Source organism: Benincasa hispida, chromosome 11 (genome assembly GCF_009727055.1).
Source record: "Benincasa hispida cultivar B227 chromosome 11, ASM972705v1, whole genome shotgun sequence".
Taxonomy (NCBI): domain Eukaryota; kingdom Viridiplantae; phylum Streptophyta; class Magnoliopsida; order Cucurbitales; family Cucurbitaceae; genus Benincasa; species Benincasa hispida.
The window spans coordinates 66,276,863-66,293,268 of NC_052359.1; the positions used below are offsets into that span (position 1 = coordinate 66,276,863).

The following is a 16,406-nucleotide window of genomic DNA, read 5'->3' on the forward strand; positions in this document are numbered from 1 at the left end:
TATCTCGACTCGTTAACTATTTTTACTAAAGTTGTAAAATGGATTTGTTGAAAACTAATTAATAACCAAAGTAGAATAATCCTAAAAATTAGGGACTAAAATCCAATTTGAACCATAAATTTTTGTTATTGACAATACTGTTGAAAGCAGCTCCTAAACCACTTGTAAAATTTTCACCCCATCATCAAAATTGGATAACCAAAAGTGGCTTTTTGGTCATTTTGGAACTTCTCATTTAGAGAGAGAAGAAGAAGAAAAATCCTTTCTTGTTTTTCAGTACCAACTTTTCTCTGCACTCCGTCTTTCTCTCTTTCATCACACACACCATTGTCACCAACCTTCTGTAGCTTTCATGGTGAATTGAATTCTCTCAAGCACTAAAAACCATTCTAGTGCTTCTAATCTAAAGCGCTTTCGATCTGCTTTTCTACTCTTGCTCTGTTTTCAGTTTCCCAGGTCTTCAACTTTAATTCAATCTCTGTCATCATTACTTTTTATAAAATTCTCTGATCCTTATCGGAATTTTAGTCTCTGTTCTTTGCTTCTTCGGTTTAAATTCAAGAAATTTCCAAAATTTCCCCTTACCCAGTTTGTATTGGGACGAGTGCATATCGATTTCGTAAGTGATTTTGTGCTCCTTCTCAAGTCAATTGGATTCTGGGTTTTTGTTATTTCTGAAAATTTTGTTGATTTTCTGCTTCTGTTGGTGTTAATTTGATGCATGGATTGATGGGTTTTGTGTTTCTTGATATGGGTTTTTGTTTCTATGGTCATTTCTACTTGCGTCTTCAATGCCCTCCTCCTGTTTGATTTAAGTCCGCACCGAATAATTGTTTTTTTTTAATCCTCTGTTTGGTTGTGATTAAAGATGTCAGAATCATAGGTGTGGAGAGACAAGTGTATCATAGCGTAAATATTTGCACATGGAGGCTAAATTGTTTTCTTTCTATGGTTTGAAGCTTTGAATCATGTCGGACATGGTAATGTAGAGCTTTTTGGGCTGTCTCTTTTGGAATGTACTGCCGTCACTATAGAGGTTGATAACTTGATATGATGGAGATGCTTTTTCATTTTAGAAGTATATGTTTTTGGGTAATTTGTCTCGAGGTTTTGTACATATCAAAGGGCCATTCGCTCATCTCATATTCGTCGATCGGTGTCATTTCGAGCTTTGGAAATTGTCTGTTACACCTCTGAAAAGATGAATGGCATGACATGTTAAGAGATCTGTGATCTTTCATATATGCTGCAAGCCTCATTCATGTTCAACCTATAGCTTGTTTTTTGCTCTTTTGATGCTAGTGTAAGAGTTGCAATACTTTATTCGTCACATTGGCCTATAGGCAGCACGAAATTTAGTTATTTATTGGTTTTCTTTTTCCACCTTTGTTTTGATGTTTAAGCCAAATTTGATCAGAGTCCAACTTTATTTTCTTTTATATTCACTTGAATTTATTACATTTTCTTAACAAATGTGATGTTGCTAATGTTAACAATCTTTTCACTTGTCAGGTGATGGAATCTGAAAATGGAGTTAATGTGGAGGATGAGAGTTGTGCAGTTGAGACGCCACAAGTGGATAATGCAGTTGTGGATTTGACAAAAGAGGGTGAGAATGTTGACAGTGTTCAAAAAGCTCCCACTTCGAAAGAGATTTCTGAACCAGTGGCAGAATCTGAAAACCGTAGTTCGTCTAAAAATAAGATACAAGCCTCTATGACTGTTTCCAAGAGTAAAAATGTAAAAGCTTCAAAGGTACAGTTATTGGGCTGTTCTGTCATGAATAGGTTATCATACATAAATGGGTTATAAGACTCTTTGGATCTATCTCTTTTCCTAATGAATTTGTAGTTCACTCCAGGAACCTGGGCCAGCAGTAGGTTCTTCAAAGAACAACAAACTTGCTAAGGAGAAACCAACCTTGACGGGCTTTGCCCAGTCTCCTCGACCAAACAGACGAGTTCTTTCTCAGAGCCTTTCGTTTCCTGCAAGAGGGGCTAGTACTGATGTCATGGACAAGAGCATTGACAAATATCCAGTTAAAACAGTCACCAAGCGCACAGGGGAAAATGGTATTAAATCAAGGACCCAAATTTCTGAGGAGTCTCAGATGAAGAATTCAAGCAAGAATGCATTAAACAGAGTGATGTCGAAGGGAGTAAACAAGAATACTGGTATTAATGCACACAGATCTACATTGACATCAATTCCTGGCAACCACTCCTCCACTGTAAGATATTACTTTCTAATATCTTTTCTTTGCAAATTACTCCTTCTCCTGCTTGCTTTAATTAATCATTGTATATTTTTCTTTCTAACCAGTCTGTGAAAAATAGTTCGGTGAATGAAATGAGTGATTCTCCACCATCTGAATCAGCTCCGTAAGCTAATACTTTCCATTTTGTTAGTCTGACAATTTTACCATTAAAGAGGTAATCGATTAACATTCAGTTGTGTTTTGTGCAATTGCAGATCTGTGGAACAGAAACCAAAACCAGAAAAAACAACATTCCCCACTATAGAGGACGATGATGTTCACTCCACTTCCTCGTATGCTTCCCGTCCTTGAGGCTGCTATTAATTTTTTGTCTGTTTGTTATAGTGTGTATTATTAGTAACCTACTGAGGTCATGGTTTTGTGTTATCATCAGAGGTGCCACTCCACGTGGAAGGAGAAACAGTTGTCCTGGCTTTGCTTTCCGGTTGGACGAACGTGCTGAAAAGAGGAAGGAGGTTTGAATGGACATATATGTTTTATTTATTGCTTGTTTGTACATTGTTAGAAAATATTACATTTTCTGTCTTTCAATGGCAGTTCTTTTTGAAGCTAGAAGAGAAAATCCAGGCAAAAGAAGTTGAGAAAACTAATCTGCAGGCTAAATCTAAGGTATTGAAGATTGCACATTTCGGACCATAATGGCACTTCTTCTGTTCAGTGTAACTTTAATATTCAAGTCCCCGCCATCCTCCCTACCCCGGGGCCGGCCCCACCCTTTCCTATTGTACTTATTTTACCAAACTCATTTTCTGCCTCCAATATCTTGTAGGAAAGTCAGCAAGCAGAGATTAAGCAGCTGAGAAAGAGTATGACATTTAAAGCAACACCAATGCCAAATTTCTACAAGGAACCTCTTCCAAAGCCTGAACTAAAGAAGGTTATTGACTTATTTGTTGATACTGTCAGACTGAGTTACTTAAGGGTCGTTTCTTTGAGAGAAAAAAAACATAGTAATGACAAAACGATAAAATGAATAAATAAATCCTAAGGCCGTTCAAGTTCTTGATTTTCTTGTGACTAGTTATTGATAATGGACTGTTTGCTTTTAACTAAAAATTTAAGGTTTATGATTCTCCGTGGCATTTTGTATGAATTCGGTTTGACAAATGCATATTCTTTTATTTCTCTGTGCCTCGTGATCAATTATATAAACCATATTTTGCATTAATCTGCACAGATACCAACCACCCGTCCAGTATCACCAAAGCTCGGTAGACATAAGAGCTCAACTACTGAAGTGGGCACGTCTGTTCACAGTCCATGTCAAAACGGCGAACCAAGCAATTCACCAAAAGCATTCCGAGCTAAATCCGATAAAGAGACCATTAGTTTGAAGAAGCCAGCTAAAAAGCCTCAGACCAAACTCCAGCCAAACGAAGCTCCAGCATCTAAAACCGAAGGAGCTGCTATCAAGCCAAAACCTAAGATCAACAAAACCGAAAGAGAGCAACCAAAACCCGACATTGCAGAGACTACAAAACAGCAGGAGGACAAGCCAGTTGACTGTCCCGATTCAAATGACAGTATGGACGTGAACTCTGGGTTGGATCCTCTCAGCAACGAGGGACCAACAACTGCAGCCTCTCCAGAGATCATGGCACCTGAAATCGCAGTTGGAGGCTAATTACACACACAGTTCTCACTTCCAAGACATCGTGTTTAGAAGGTTTGAAAATTTTTTATGGTAAGTATTGTGAATAGAATGTTTGTCAGTTTTCATGTCAAATTTATAAATTTGGTGTCACCAGGTCAACATAAGTATTTGTTCTCTCCATTTGTTTTTTTTCTGCTTCTCTTTTATCTACAAGTTCTTGTTAGGTATATATATATATATATGTACACATTATATATCTCTCATTTTATCGATGTATTAGAACTTCCTGTACAATTTATGTACTTCATAGATGTTCTTTATTAATTGATTGCATTTATAGTATGTTGTTATGTAGTTGATGATTTGCAATGAGAAGCCAAGAAGTTTCCTTTGTCTTTTCTCTTTTTGAAAAATAAGTCGAGAATTTCTTAGCCCTTTGTTTCAAAAGGTCCACAAGGACATGATGTCTCTGAATGAAATGCCATGTTTGGTTTCGGGTCGTTTTCCTTCCTCTGAGTGGAAATCTTTTAGGTTAGATTAAGAGTTTTCTTGAGTACAATACCTCATGTGAAAGAGTACACATCAATTATAGCTAAGTTATGTTCACATTGACGATTAGATTATGAGTGAGTCTAAAGTTGTATATAATAGGTTTTCTTTAGCTTTTAAGTGTAATGAATATTAAGCTCAAAATTTAAGTTGATATTTTTCCAATTTAGTCCCGTATCATTATGATGAATTATTTGATCTAATAATTAGCGAAAAAACATGTCAACTAAATAAAGAAAACTAGAAATATTTACCAAATGCTTTGAGATTTGGAGGAAGAATGAGAAGTTTTAATAAGTTTATTATTATTCCATTTTGATATTAACAAACAGTAATGAGGTGCTAAATTGAAGAAGAGGGATGATATTCATGGATCCGTTGACACTTTTTTGAAATCAAAGAAAATGTTTAGACACTTTTTGAAAAATCTTGAATCTGTTAAATACAAAAGTTCTATGGCTAAATACTTGTTGAATCCTTAATTTTTACTTTCAAAAATGAATTCTTAAATTTAACTAATTTTGAGGGCTAAATTGCTTTCATCCTCTCATTGTTGGACTTATTTGCATTCTAGCCCTTTTTTCTTTTCCCTTTTTTTGAGAGTTGAACAGAAAAGCTAAATTGGATTTTTTTTTTTTTTTAAAAAAGGAACTAAAATGGATATTCAAGTTAGGGGAAAAATGAAAAACAATTCATACCTCTAAACTTTGTTAGTTGGATCAATTAAAACTCTCGATTGATAATTTTATGAATCAAAATGGAGAACTTTTAGATGTAAATTAATTTTGACCCTATATTAGTGATTGATAACTATTAGATATACGTCCTTGATTTTATTTTGAATCAACTCAAAATTATCTAAATAACATTATCCTTCTTCCAAGATCTTACTAAAGTGCCAAAGAAAATTAACATGTAATTCTTAAATAAGTAGGAACAAAATAGATAAAAATTTGTTCATATTAATGATAGTTATCCACTTATTTTTTTTTTTTGAAAGGTATTGTAAACACTATGCCAATTGAGCTATGCTCTTGTTGGCATGGTCACCCACTTAGATTCCAACATTGTGTCTAATATTACATTAAGCCCATATGAGAATTATGCATTAATAATTTTAAAAAAGAATCTTAAAAAAGGTTTAAATTGGTTCACTTATGAGTTTTAATATAATTGATAGAATCATTTGTTTATAATTTTAAATTGATTCAACATTATAAATTTTGTGATTGATTTTTTTTCTTTAAAGTTATAATCTATTAAATAATATAAAGAGTAAATTATTTTGTAAGATGTTAATATGAATATGACTCAATTGATATAAAGTATGTATCATCGATTAATCAGTTAAAAGTTTGCATTTTTTTTTTACGAATTCTTTGTAAGATGGTTGATTAGAAGTTTCTAAGAGAAGTTTTATAATTTGGACCATACTTGCCTGTTCTTTTACTTTCTAATGTGATTAGTTTATTGGTTTATCATCAAAGACCACAAAAATATATTACATTTTTTTTCATGGCATCCTAAAATTTTTTGTTTAAATTCAATTTTAATTCTTCAACTTTCAAATTGATTTTATTTTAGTCTTTAAACATTTAAAAAATTCATTTTAGTCCATAAATTTTAAAGTTCTTTTTCCTTTTTATTTTAGCCCCAAGTTTTTTAATGTCTATTTTAGTCTTTAAATCTTTTCTAAAAAATAACTATTTTAGTCCTTACTTTAAATTAATTTTAACAAATTAATAATGTAGTTTTGAGTGTATGTATTAGCATGTTAATACGAGTATGGTATCTATTATATGAAATAATATCATAAAAAAAATCAGAAAATATAAAACATGATATATTGAAAAGAATCTGAGCCTAACGACTTCATATTGTCTCCTTAAGACAATTTTACTCACTCTTCTAATGCATGAGTTTTGTAACAACCCTACTTTCTAGGGCTACTAAAAAGGGAATCGTTACTGCATGCATGCATAGATATTCACATTGAGGAAAATAAAATAAAATAACATGATTTTGGACTGCTTTTAAGTTTATAAGAAACTATTCTGTCATTATCTCAAGATCTTAAATCGTTCGACCAGGGTACCCTTTAACATGAAGTAAATAATAAAAGAAAAATCATAAATAAAATAAAAATGCAAGAAAACATAAAGGTTCAAATGCGAAAGCGATTCTAGTTCCTTTGGCACTGTCACAGATTTCTCTTGTCGTGAGTATCTTTGACCTTACCTGAAAATAAAAAAATAAAGATAAAGGTTGAGTATATAATACTCAATAAGTGATCCCATTACCGAGATCCGACTATGCATCCACGAGTAAAGAATGATGGCCCGTGGCTCAAACAACTACATCGGTCTTAGATGATGAAAAGAAACCAAAAGACATACTGCCTTACCTTGACTCGCATGTCTAGTGGCCTGATGGCATACCGTCAAACATGAAAAAAATAACATGAACGTGAACCTGTCGACTTACACATGTCTAGCGGCCCATAGGCACACCGTCAAACATGGAAAAATAACATGAATGTCAACTTATCGATTCATGCATGTCTTGCGGCCTGTAGGCATACCGTCAAACATGAAACTAGACCTGTCGGTCCTCTTAAATAAAACATGCATCAAGGCGAGACGGTAAACTGCCCTATTGGTCTAATCATGCATCAAATACATAATTTCAGTATTGATTAGAAATTCAAACATGCTCATAATACTCATAACTGTCATGCAACAAGTATATCACAGCGACAAAATCATGCTTCTAGAGTCCATTAATTAACTTTATAAATCTAATCTAGATTGCCTGTCACGAAGAACTGGTAATAGTACCACTTACCTCAAATTAAGCCCAAGAATTAATCCAAGCAACAAACTCCAGTCTAGCTTCCCAAAACCCTCGAATTAGCTCACAAAAAAATTAGGCTAAATCCAAATCCACTTTATTACTTCACCAATGGATGCCAACCTAAGCATAAGCCACAATTAAAAATCATATAGCAAATTCCAGTAATAAAAAATAAACCAAAAAGGGTTTCAAAACCTTAGTACTCACTAAAATCCTTCGGAACAACTTTGAATCTGCTGGAAAACGGCTTATGACACACCAAAGCAACCTTCAACACTGATGGACAGTACCTCAAAACCTTCGAACCTCCAAATCTAGCATCCAACCATAATGGGCAACTTAAAATCTAAACCAAAATCAATTGGGTAAACTAAAATTATTAAAAAAAAAAAAACCCAAAAGAATTCGTGAATCCCTTACTCACTATACCCCCACTGATGGTGGAGTTCCTGACGGCGACGACTAGCAAAATAAGAAGGAATCGATGACTGGATGTTGGATCTGGTGGGTTTGAGGCGAATAGATGGGCGGTGTGGCTTCGTTCACGACTGCGACGTTTGACAAAGAAGATCTGAATGAGGCGGTAGCAGACGACTCGACTGAACAACAACATTCTACGACGGGCTTGCGACAACTCCGACATTTAGGGATCTGACGGCACGCGCAACTACTCCAGATGGTGGCTTCGACGACAGCTTTAAGAAGTGACGACCAGCTGCCAGACGCGAGCAACTCCTTCGGCGGCTAGGGCTTAGTGAAACGTGAAGAAAAGGGTGGGGGGGGGGGGGTGTCTATGCGCGACTAGTAGGAGAAGAGAAGAGAAAGAAATTCTATTTTTTCGTTTTCTGTTTTTTTTTCCCTACCTTTCCCACATGTATACATATAAATATAACTTAAAACCCTTTCTTTTTCCTTTTTAAATTCCAAATTCCCCATTCCTCTTCCAGATATATATATATATATCTTTTAAATCTTTCAATAAACAAATTTAATTATCTCCATAGATAATCAAATTCCCAAATGCAAGCCAAATTAAAACTTAATTAATTCCGAATAATTAAATTGTATTTTATCTTAGCCAAATACATAAATCTCCAATTCTAATTTATCCAAGTAGTCCAACATAAATTAAAGCTTAATTACAAAATAAATTAAAGCTTAACTACAAAATAAATCGGGGTGTTACATTCTACTCCCCCTTAAGAAACTTTCGTCCTCGAAAGTACTAATCCTAAATAAGCTCGGGATAATGCGCCCTCACGTCGTCCTCGCGCTCCCACGTTGCTTCCTCGAACTGGTGATTCCACCAAAGGACCTTCACCAATGCTATCTCCTTATTGCGCAAAACTTTCACTTCCCTGGCCAAGATTTGAATGGGTTTCTCTCCGTAGCTCAGGTTCTCATTCAAATGCAAAGGCTCATAATCCACAACATGAGATGAATCTACTACGTACTTCCTCAACATGGAAACATGAAAAACATTGTGAACTGCAGAAAGGGATGGGGGCAAGGCCAGCCAATAGGCTATAGGACCAATCCATTCTAGGATCTCAAATGGGCCGATAAACCGAGGGTTTAACTTACCCTTTTTGCCAAATCTTAACATCTCCTTCGTAGGTGCCACTTTCAGAAACACATTTTCACCTACCTCAAACTCGAGATCTTTATGCCTAACATCAGCGTAACTGCTTACTTTGAGCCATAAACATTCAGGCCCTAATATTCTGTATTGCCTCATTCATGGTTTGTACTAACTCAGACCCTAGCAATTTCCATTCACCAACCTCTTCTCAACATACGGGTGACCTACAACTATTTCCATAAAGGGCCTTAAACGGCGACATGTCAATGGTTGCCTGATAACTATTATTATAGACAAACTCTATCAAATGTAGGTGAGAGTCCTAACTCCATGCGAACTCTAACGCACAAGCACATAACATATCCTCCAGTGTCTGGTTTAAACGCTCTGTTTAACCGTCAGTTTGTGGGTGAAAAGCGGTACTGAAATCCAAATGAGTACCCAATGCTGCTTGAAGGCTCTTCCAAAACCTGGAGGTAAATCGAGGGTCCCTATCAGATACGATGGACACCGGCACCCCGTGCAATCTTACCACCTCTTTCATATACAACTGAGCCCACCTATTTACTGAATATGTAGGCTTCCCTGGAATGAAATGTGCTAACTTGGTGAGTCTCCACTATAACCCAAATCACTGTAAAACCCTTCGCGGTTCGCGACAATCCCACAATGAAGTCCATCGAGACATTCTCTCACTTCCATTCTGGTATGTTCAAAGGTTACAACAAGCCTGTTGGCTTTTGTCTTGGGGCCTTCACCTGCTGACACACCAAACACTTACTGACAAACTCTGCTATCTCCACTTTCATGTTATTCCGTTAGTAACAACATTTTAAATCTTGGTACATTTTGGTACTGCTAGGATGTATCGAAAATGGGGAGTTATGAGCCTCCCATAACAGATCATTCTTGAGGTCATCGTTTGCTGGTACACATAAGCGTCTCCAAAAAGTAAGACCATTATCTACGGACAAGGAGAACTCACCACCCTGCCTTGCCTTCACCTATTGCGCTACCTCAACCAGGTAAGGATAACTGCATTAAGCATCAATGCTTCTCTGCCTCAAACTCGATTGTACCGATAACTGTGCTAACTATGTAGAGACCTCCCCTACCACCACTGCTATTTCAGCCCGTTCAAGGTCCTTACATAACCAGGTTTGTGTGGTGATAAGGGTTGTTGAATGGGTTACCTTCCTACTTAGAGCATCCGCCACTACATTTGCCTTCCTTGGGTGGTACAGAATCTCACAATCATAGTCCTTCACTAGCTCCAACCACCTATATTGCCTCATGTTTAACTACTTCTGAGTGAAAAAGTACTTTAAACTCTTGTGGTCGATGAAAATCTGTATCTTCTCACCATACAAGTAGTGCCTCCAGATTTTTAAAGCAAAAACCACGACTGCCAATTCCAAATCATGTGTGGGATAGTTCCGTTCATGGTTCTTTAACTGACAAGAGGCATAAACAACTACCTTACCTTGCTGCATCAATACGCACCCCAAACCTCTCTTGGAGGCGTCACTATAAATAACAAAACCACCCGTTCCATCCGGCACGGTGAGAACTGGGCAGTAACCAACCTTTGCTTGAGATCCTGGAATCTATCCTTATAAGCCTTACTCCAAATAAAGGAAGCTCCTTTTCGGGTCAACTGGGTCAAAGGGGTGGCTATACGGGAAAAATCCTTCACAAAACGACGATAATAGCCCGCCAACCCTAAGAAACTACATACCTCTCCGACTGTGGTTGGACGAGGCCAACTCGTAACTTCCTCGATCTTTACAGGGTTGACAGATACACCTTCCTTGGATAACACATGCCCTAGAAAGGACACCTGCTTTAACCAAAACTCGCACTTGGAAAACTTTGCATATAACTTTTGCGCCCTCAAGGTCTCTAGAACCTTTCGTAAATGCTCTTCGTGTTCCACCTCTATCTTGGAATAAACCAAAATGTCATCTATGAAGACTATCACAAAGGTATCAAGAAATTCCTTAAACACCCTATTCATCAAGTCCATGAATACTGCAGGAGCATTCGTCAACCCAAATGACATCACGATGAACTCATAATGCCCATACCTCGAATGAAAAGCTGTCTTAGGAACATCACTGTCCTTTATCCTCAACTGATGATATCTCGACCAAAGATTAATCTTAGAAAACATTGTAGCTCCCTACAACTGGTCAAACAAGTCATCAATCCTGGGAAGCGGATACTTGTTTTTTATAGTCACCTTATTTAATTCCCTGTAGTCAATGTAAAGACGTAATGACCCATCTTTCTTTTTCACAAAAAGTACCGGTGCACCTCACGGGGACACACTAAGGTAGATGAAACCCTTATCCAAAAACTCTTGCAACTGAACCTTAAGCTTCTTCAGTTATGCTGGAGCCATTCTGTTAGGAGCTTTCAAGATAGGAGTTGTGCCTGGCTCCAACTCGATAGCAAAGTCTATCTCCCAATGCGGCGGTAGACCTGAGAGATCCTCTGGAAAGACATCCGAGTAGTCTCGTACCACTAGCTCCGAAGTTAAGGAGACCTCAGGCTCTCTAATGTGAACAACACTAGCCAAGATACTCCAGGTACCCCAGTTAAGCAACCTCTAGGCTTTCATGGCAGAAATTACTTTGGGCAGGACCACGGTCCCCGCCCCTTTAAATTTAAAGCTGGCTCCCGTGGTAGGGTTAAAAATCACCTCATTGCGAGAGCAGTCTATACTGGCATGATTAGCAGCTAGCCAATCCATGCCCAAAATCACATCAAAATCCCACATGTCCAAGACTATTAAAGTCACATCCAGTGTATGACTCACTACTTCCATTTGATATGCTTTTATCTTCTCTCTTGCTAACATAACTTCTCCAGACAGAGTGAATATCGATAACACATAGTGCAAGGGCTCTAGTTCTAACATGGCATGCTTAACAAATATCGATGATATAAACGAATGGGATGAACCAGAATCAAACAATACAAGCACAAAGTGTCCCAAGATTGGGAGCGTACCTGTCACAATAGTGCGTGCTTCGACCTCCTATCGGGTGGTTGAGTAAACACGACCTTGTTGATGCTGAGGCCTATTCGAACTCTTATGTTCATGGCCTACAAACTAGTTCTCGTAACTAGACGTGTTTCTATTAGGGCATCTATCTATCAAGTACCCTTCCTGCTTGCAATGAAAACAAACACTGGTGCCTACCAAACAACGTCCTCAGTGACGTTTTCCACATGAGCTACACACCGATCGGTTTCTTTCTACCATACCTGCCTCGGCAGCCTGCTACTTAAAGTGTCGAAGCGGTCTGTCTGAGCTTTGAATCTTTTGATGGGGTGAGGCTCGAAAGCCTTCTGATCTGCCTTCCTCTTCTAACCTGAGGAAGGTCCTGCCCTAAATGCCCGTGAATGTTCGTCTCCCGATTGTGGGTCCACCTCAGCTGCCAAGCGAAGTGCCTCAGCATTAGTGGTTGGTTTAAAGGCTCACACAATACCTTGTATACTGTCCTTTAGGCCTTGAACGAACCTTTCTGCCCTCATAGCTTCCGTAGCAACCAGCTCCGGGGCAAAACGGGACAGGGTGTCAAACTTCTGGTCATACTCCTCCACCGACCTGTGTCCCTGCCTCAGCTCCAAGAACTCTTTCTACTTATTGTATCTCAAGTTGGTAGAGAAGTACTTCGTGTAAAAGCACTCTTTGAACTGCTCCCATGTCACCGGTTCCCCTCCCACGCCCAACATCCTTTCTGCCGACTACCACCAAATTTGTGCTTTTTCAGTGAGCATGAAAACGACACATTTCACTTTCTGATCTTTTGGGCATTTCATATAATTGAAAATTGTTTCAACCGTGGATATCCATAACTCTGCGTTGGTAGGGTCTTTTAGTGACCCATTGAAGGTGCTGGCGTTGTACTTTCTAAAATCTCACAAATGTTTGGCCTCCACCGAAAGGCCTGACATGCTTTGGTTTTGAGTCATGTTCTGAGTTTGAACATGCGGCATATGATCCTGCGGTGGTGGTGTTTGTTGGAACTAAGCAAACTGGGCTAGTCGTTCATCCAGCATGTCCTGCACTTTACTCAACAAAGTTGACGTGACTACTTCCCCAATAGTGGTTGCTCAATTGGTAAACTCTGATGGAACGACTGAGGTGGCCTGCGTCTGTGGTGGCATGGTCGTATGTTGGGCTCTACTTCGTGTCTCGGTTCGCTGCCATCTTGACTCCGAGGGGTCCCTAGGCGGCAAAGAAGGGTACCAGAGGATCCTGAACTTGTGCATCTTGAATTTGTGGATCCTCATCATAAGGATCTTGATCCTAAACTGTCGGATTCTGCTCTTCGGGAATGCACCCCCTTCCAGTAACCCTATGACTGCCTCTTCCCTTAACATATACCATTTCCTGACAATTGTTCACAACCACCCCTTAACTATTTTCCTTACCAGTAAAGCACATCAAATGTAATCATAAATGCTACATACTCGGGTGCATATTATCCTAGATACTTTTCATAAAGGACATACCTGGCGACGATGAAGAATCCGTTATAGGCCAAAAGGAACAACCTGGACTTATATAGTAAGTCAGTCTACAGAACCCAAAACACTGGCTTTGATACCAACTGTAACAACCCCACTTCTTAGGGCTACTAAAAAGGGAATCGTTACTGCATGCATGCATAAATATTCACATTGAGGAAAATAAAATAAAATAACATGATTTTGGACTGCTTAAGTGTATAAGAAACTATTCTGCCATTATCTCAAGATCTTAAATCGTTCGACCCGAGTACCCGTTAACATGAAGTAAATAATAAAAGAAAAATCATAAATAAAATAAAATAAAAACGCGAGAAAACATAAAGGTTCAAATGCGGAAGCGATTCTAGTTCCTTTGATTCTTCTTGTCATTCGCCTGAGTATCCTTGCCCTTACTTGAAAAAAAAAATAAAGATAAAGGTTGAGTATAAAATACTCAGTAAGTGATCCAATTACCGATTGAGTACATAAATTCAGTACTGATTAGAAATTCAAACATGTTCATAGTACTCATAACTGTCATGCAACAAATATATCACAATGACAAAATCATGCTTCTAGAGTCCATTAATTAACTTTATAAATCTAATCTAGGTCGCCTGGCACGAAGACACCGAGTACCACTTACCTCAAATTAAGCCCAAGAATTAATCCAAGCAACAAACTCCCGTCTAGCTTCCCACAACCCTCGAATTAGCTCACAAAAAAATTAGACTAAATCCAAATCTACTTTATTACTTCACCAATGGACGCTAATCTAAGCATAAGCCACAATTAAAAATCATATAGCAAATTTCCAGTAATAAAAAATAAACCAAAAAGAGGTTTCAAAACTCTAGTACTCACTAAAATCAACTTTGAATCTGCTAGAAAACGGCTTATGACACACCAAAACAACCTTCAACATTGATGGACAGTACCTCAAAACCTTCAAACCTCCAAAACTAGCAACCAACCATAATGAGTAACTTAAAATCTAAACCAAAATCAATTGGGTAATCTAAAATTACTAAAAAAAAGCCCAAAAGAATTCGTGAATCCCTTACTCACTATACCCCACTGATGGCGGAGTTCCCGACGGCGGCGACTAGCGAAATAAGAAGGAATCGACGACTGGATGTTGGATTTGGCGGGTTTGAGGCGAATAGATGGGCGGCGTGGCTTCGTTCACAGCCGAGACGTTCGGCGAAGAAGATCTGAACGAGGCGGCAACAGATGACCCGACTGAAGAACAACGTCGACGACGGGCTCGCGGCAACTCCGACGGCTAGGGATTTGACGACTAAGCGTGACTACTCTAGACGGTGGCTTCGACGACAGCTTTGAGAGTGACGACCAGCAGCCAGACGTGAGCGGCTTCTTTCGGCGATTAGGGCTTGGTGAAATGTGAGGGGGGGGGGGGGGGGGGGGGGGGTCTGTGCGCGGCTGGGGAGAGAGAGAGAAGAAATTCAATTTTCTTTTTTCTTTTTTTTCCCTACCTTTCCCACATGTATAAATAACTCTCAAAATATATATATATATATATTCTTTTAAATCTTCCAATAAAAAAATTTAATTATCTCCATAGATAATCAAATTTCCAAATGCAAGTCAAATTACAACTTAATTAATTTCGAATAATTAAATTATATTTTATCTTAGCCAAATACATAAATCTCCAATTCTTATTTATCCAAGTAGTCCAACATAAATTAAAGATTAATTACAAAATAAATTAAAGCTTAACTACAAAATAAATCGGGGTGTTACAAGTTTTATGAGTAATTGTCTCCCATGATAGAACAAATTAACTTTCTTATAGAAGTAGCATCCTCTCCACAAGATCCAACGAACTACATGTCATGGAAATAAACCGAACTTGCACAAATTTATAAAAAGGGAGAAACATTTTATGAGAGAAAAAAGTTTATGGAAAAAGTTGTTGTCTCTTGTGCAATTTGAAGAAGAAATATATTTATAGACTATTCGTGGCCATTCGAATAGTATGTCTCTTCTTCAAATTGGTTAATTACGGAAAAACATGTTCATTCATGAAACAATGCAACTCTACATGAAAGCTCACATATCATTTATTCCAACAATCCTCCCTAAAAATGGTAAGTTGACAATTTAAGATAATAGAAAAAAAGAAAACATTCGGTATTTTTCAATGAAGAATATGCATCAAGATAAGTAGTAAACACTTTGAACTTTTCCTATTGAACATCAATCGAGTTTGCTTAGCTAATCAGTGGACTTGATGCCTTGAACTGACAGCCGTTCTAGAGTAAACTAAGATAAGTGAAGTCACACAGTTTCTCATTATAACAAAATGTGTTCTCATAGCTGTGTTCATTTTGGCCTTGAATACGGCCTGGTCTCATGAGTGTTTTAGAGAATTTACTTAAAAAATTCTCATAGAAGCTACCCCTTCAGACTTACATAAGTATTTCCTATAAAGAACATCGTATATGCTCTTTTCATAAATAATTATTCAACAACTTATAGAAATCATTAAAAGCACAATGCTTACCCTAAAACCACATTTGTACTGTCTCATCATCATTAGAATGGGTAAGAAGACAAAAAGAAAATTCGATATAGTGCTCACTAAGTTATCTAGAGATCGGTTTGCCCGTTGAACCTAAATCTTGGGATCTCTAGTCAATTAGGTTGGCTTGCCTCTCTAGTTAACTTTTTAAAATTAAAGGTTTTAATCTCATTCTCCTTGATGAACTTTCAACCAACTCTCTTGCTAAACCTTTTACAAGCGGATCCACAATATTATCTTTTGACCTTACAAAGTAAATTGTGATAATTTTACTAGAAAGTAGTTATCTGATTGTATTATTCGTCCTATATATTGAGACATATTATTATTCACTAAAGAGGTATAGGTTGTATTCAAACTTTAGGAATACTATATAAACATTTTGTAGCCAACTCAAATATATCCAAACCTCTTTTTAAGTTGTTATCCAATATTCTTGGATTATCAATTGGGAATAGTCACTTTTCCCAAATACCCT

General features: G+C 37.5%; 1 protein-coding gene and 2 long non-coding RNA genes across 9 annotated transcripts; 1 reads left to right on the plus strand and 2 right to left on the minus strand.

The window, feature by feature from the left end:
- The first annotated feature begins 204 nt into the window (after positions 1-204).
- On the plus strand, positions 205-4,214 carry LOC120091842 (protein WVD2-like 4). 6 transcript variants are annotated; one of them, XM_039049989.1, is made up of 10 exons: positions 205-355; positions 960-1,036; positions 1,513-1,755; positions 1,862-2,230; positions 2,323-2,381; positions 2,473-2,550; positions 2,652-2,733; positions 2,816-2,887; positions 3,048-3,155; positions 3,456-4,214. In XM_039049989.1, exons 3-10 carry the CDS (start codon positions 1,516-1,518, stop codon positions 3,900-3,902), a joined length of 1,455 nt encoding a protein of 484 aa, XP_038905917.1. In that variant the 5' UTR covers positions 205-355; positions 960-1,036; positions 1,513-1,515; the 3' UTR covers positions 3,903-4,214. The 6 variants fall into 6 exon arrangements, with proteins under 6 accessions (XP_038905917.1, XP_038905912.1, XP_038905914.1 ...); XM_039049986.1 differs by having other exon boundaries at positions 250-456; positions 3,456-4,179; XM_039049984.1 differs by lacking the exon at positions 960-1,036.
- A 2,238-nt stretch (positions 4,215-6,452) lies between these two features.
- On the minus strand, positions 6,453-8,073 carry LOC120090503. Of its 2 annotated transcripts, XR_005485564.1 has the most exons (4): positions 7,695-8,073; positions 7,482-7,588; positions 7,266-7,394; positions 6,453-6,659 (listed from the first exon to the last, which is right to left on the minus strand). It is a non-coding gene; the product is annotated as an uncharacterized LOC120090503 (long non-coding RNA). The 2 variants fall into 2 exon arrangements; XR_005485563.1 differs by having other exon boundaries at positions 6,453-7,394; positions 7,695-8,072.
- A 107-nt stretch (positions 8,074-8,180) lies between these two features.
- LOC120090504 lies at positions 8,181-14,805 on the minus strand. The gene is made up of 2 exons (XR_005485565.1): positions 14,445-14,805; positions 8,181-13,793 (listed from the first exon to the last, which is right to left on the minus strand). It is a non-coding gene; the product is annotated as an uncharacterized LOC120090504 (long non-coding RNA).
- Positions 14,806-16,406: the final 1,601 nt, after the last annotated feature.

What these genes read in the sequence shown, in the direction of transcription:
- LOC120091842 (XM_039049984.1), top strand. An exon ending in AAAATGTAAAAGCTTCAAAG is followed by an intron (nt 1,756 to 1,861) that starts GTACAGTTATTG and finishes AGTTCACTCCAG; the next exon opens with GAACCTGGGCCAGCAGTAGG. An exon ending in GTGCTGAAAAGAGGAAGGAG is followed by an intron (nt 2,734 to 2,815) that starts GTTTGAATGGAC and finishes TTTCAATGGCAG; the next exon opens with TTCTTTTTGAAGCTAGAAGA.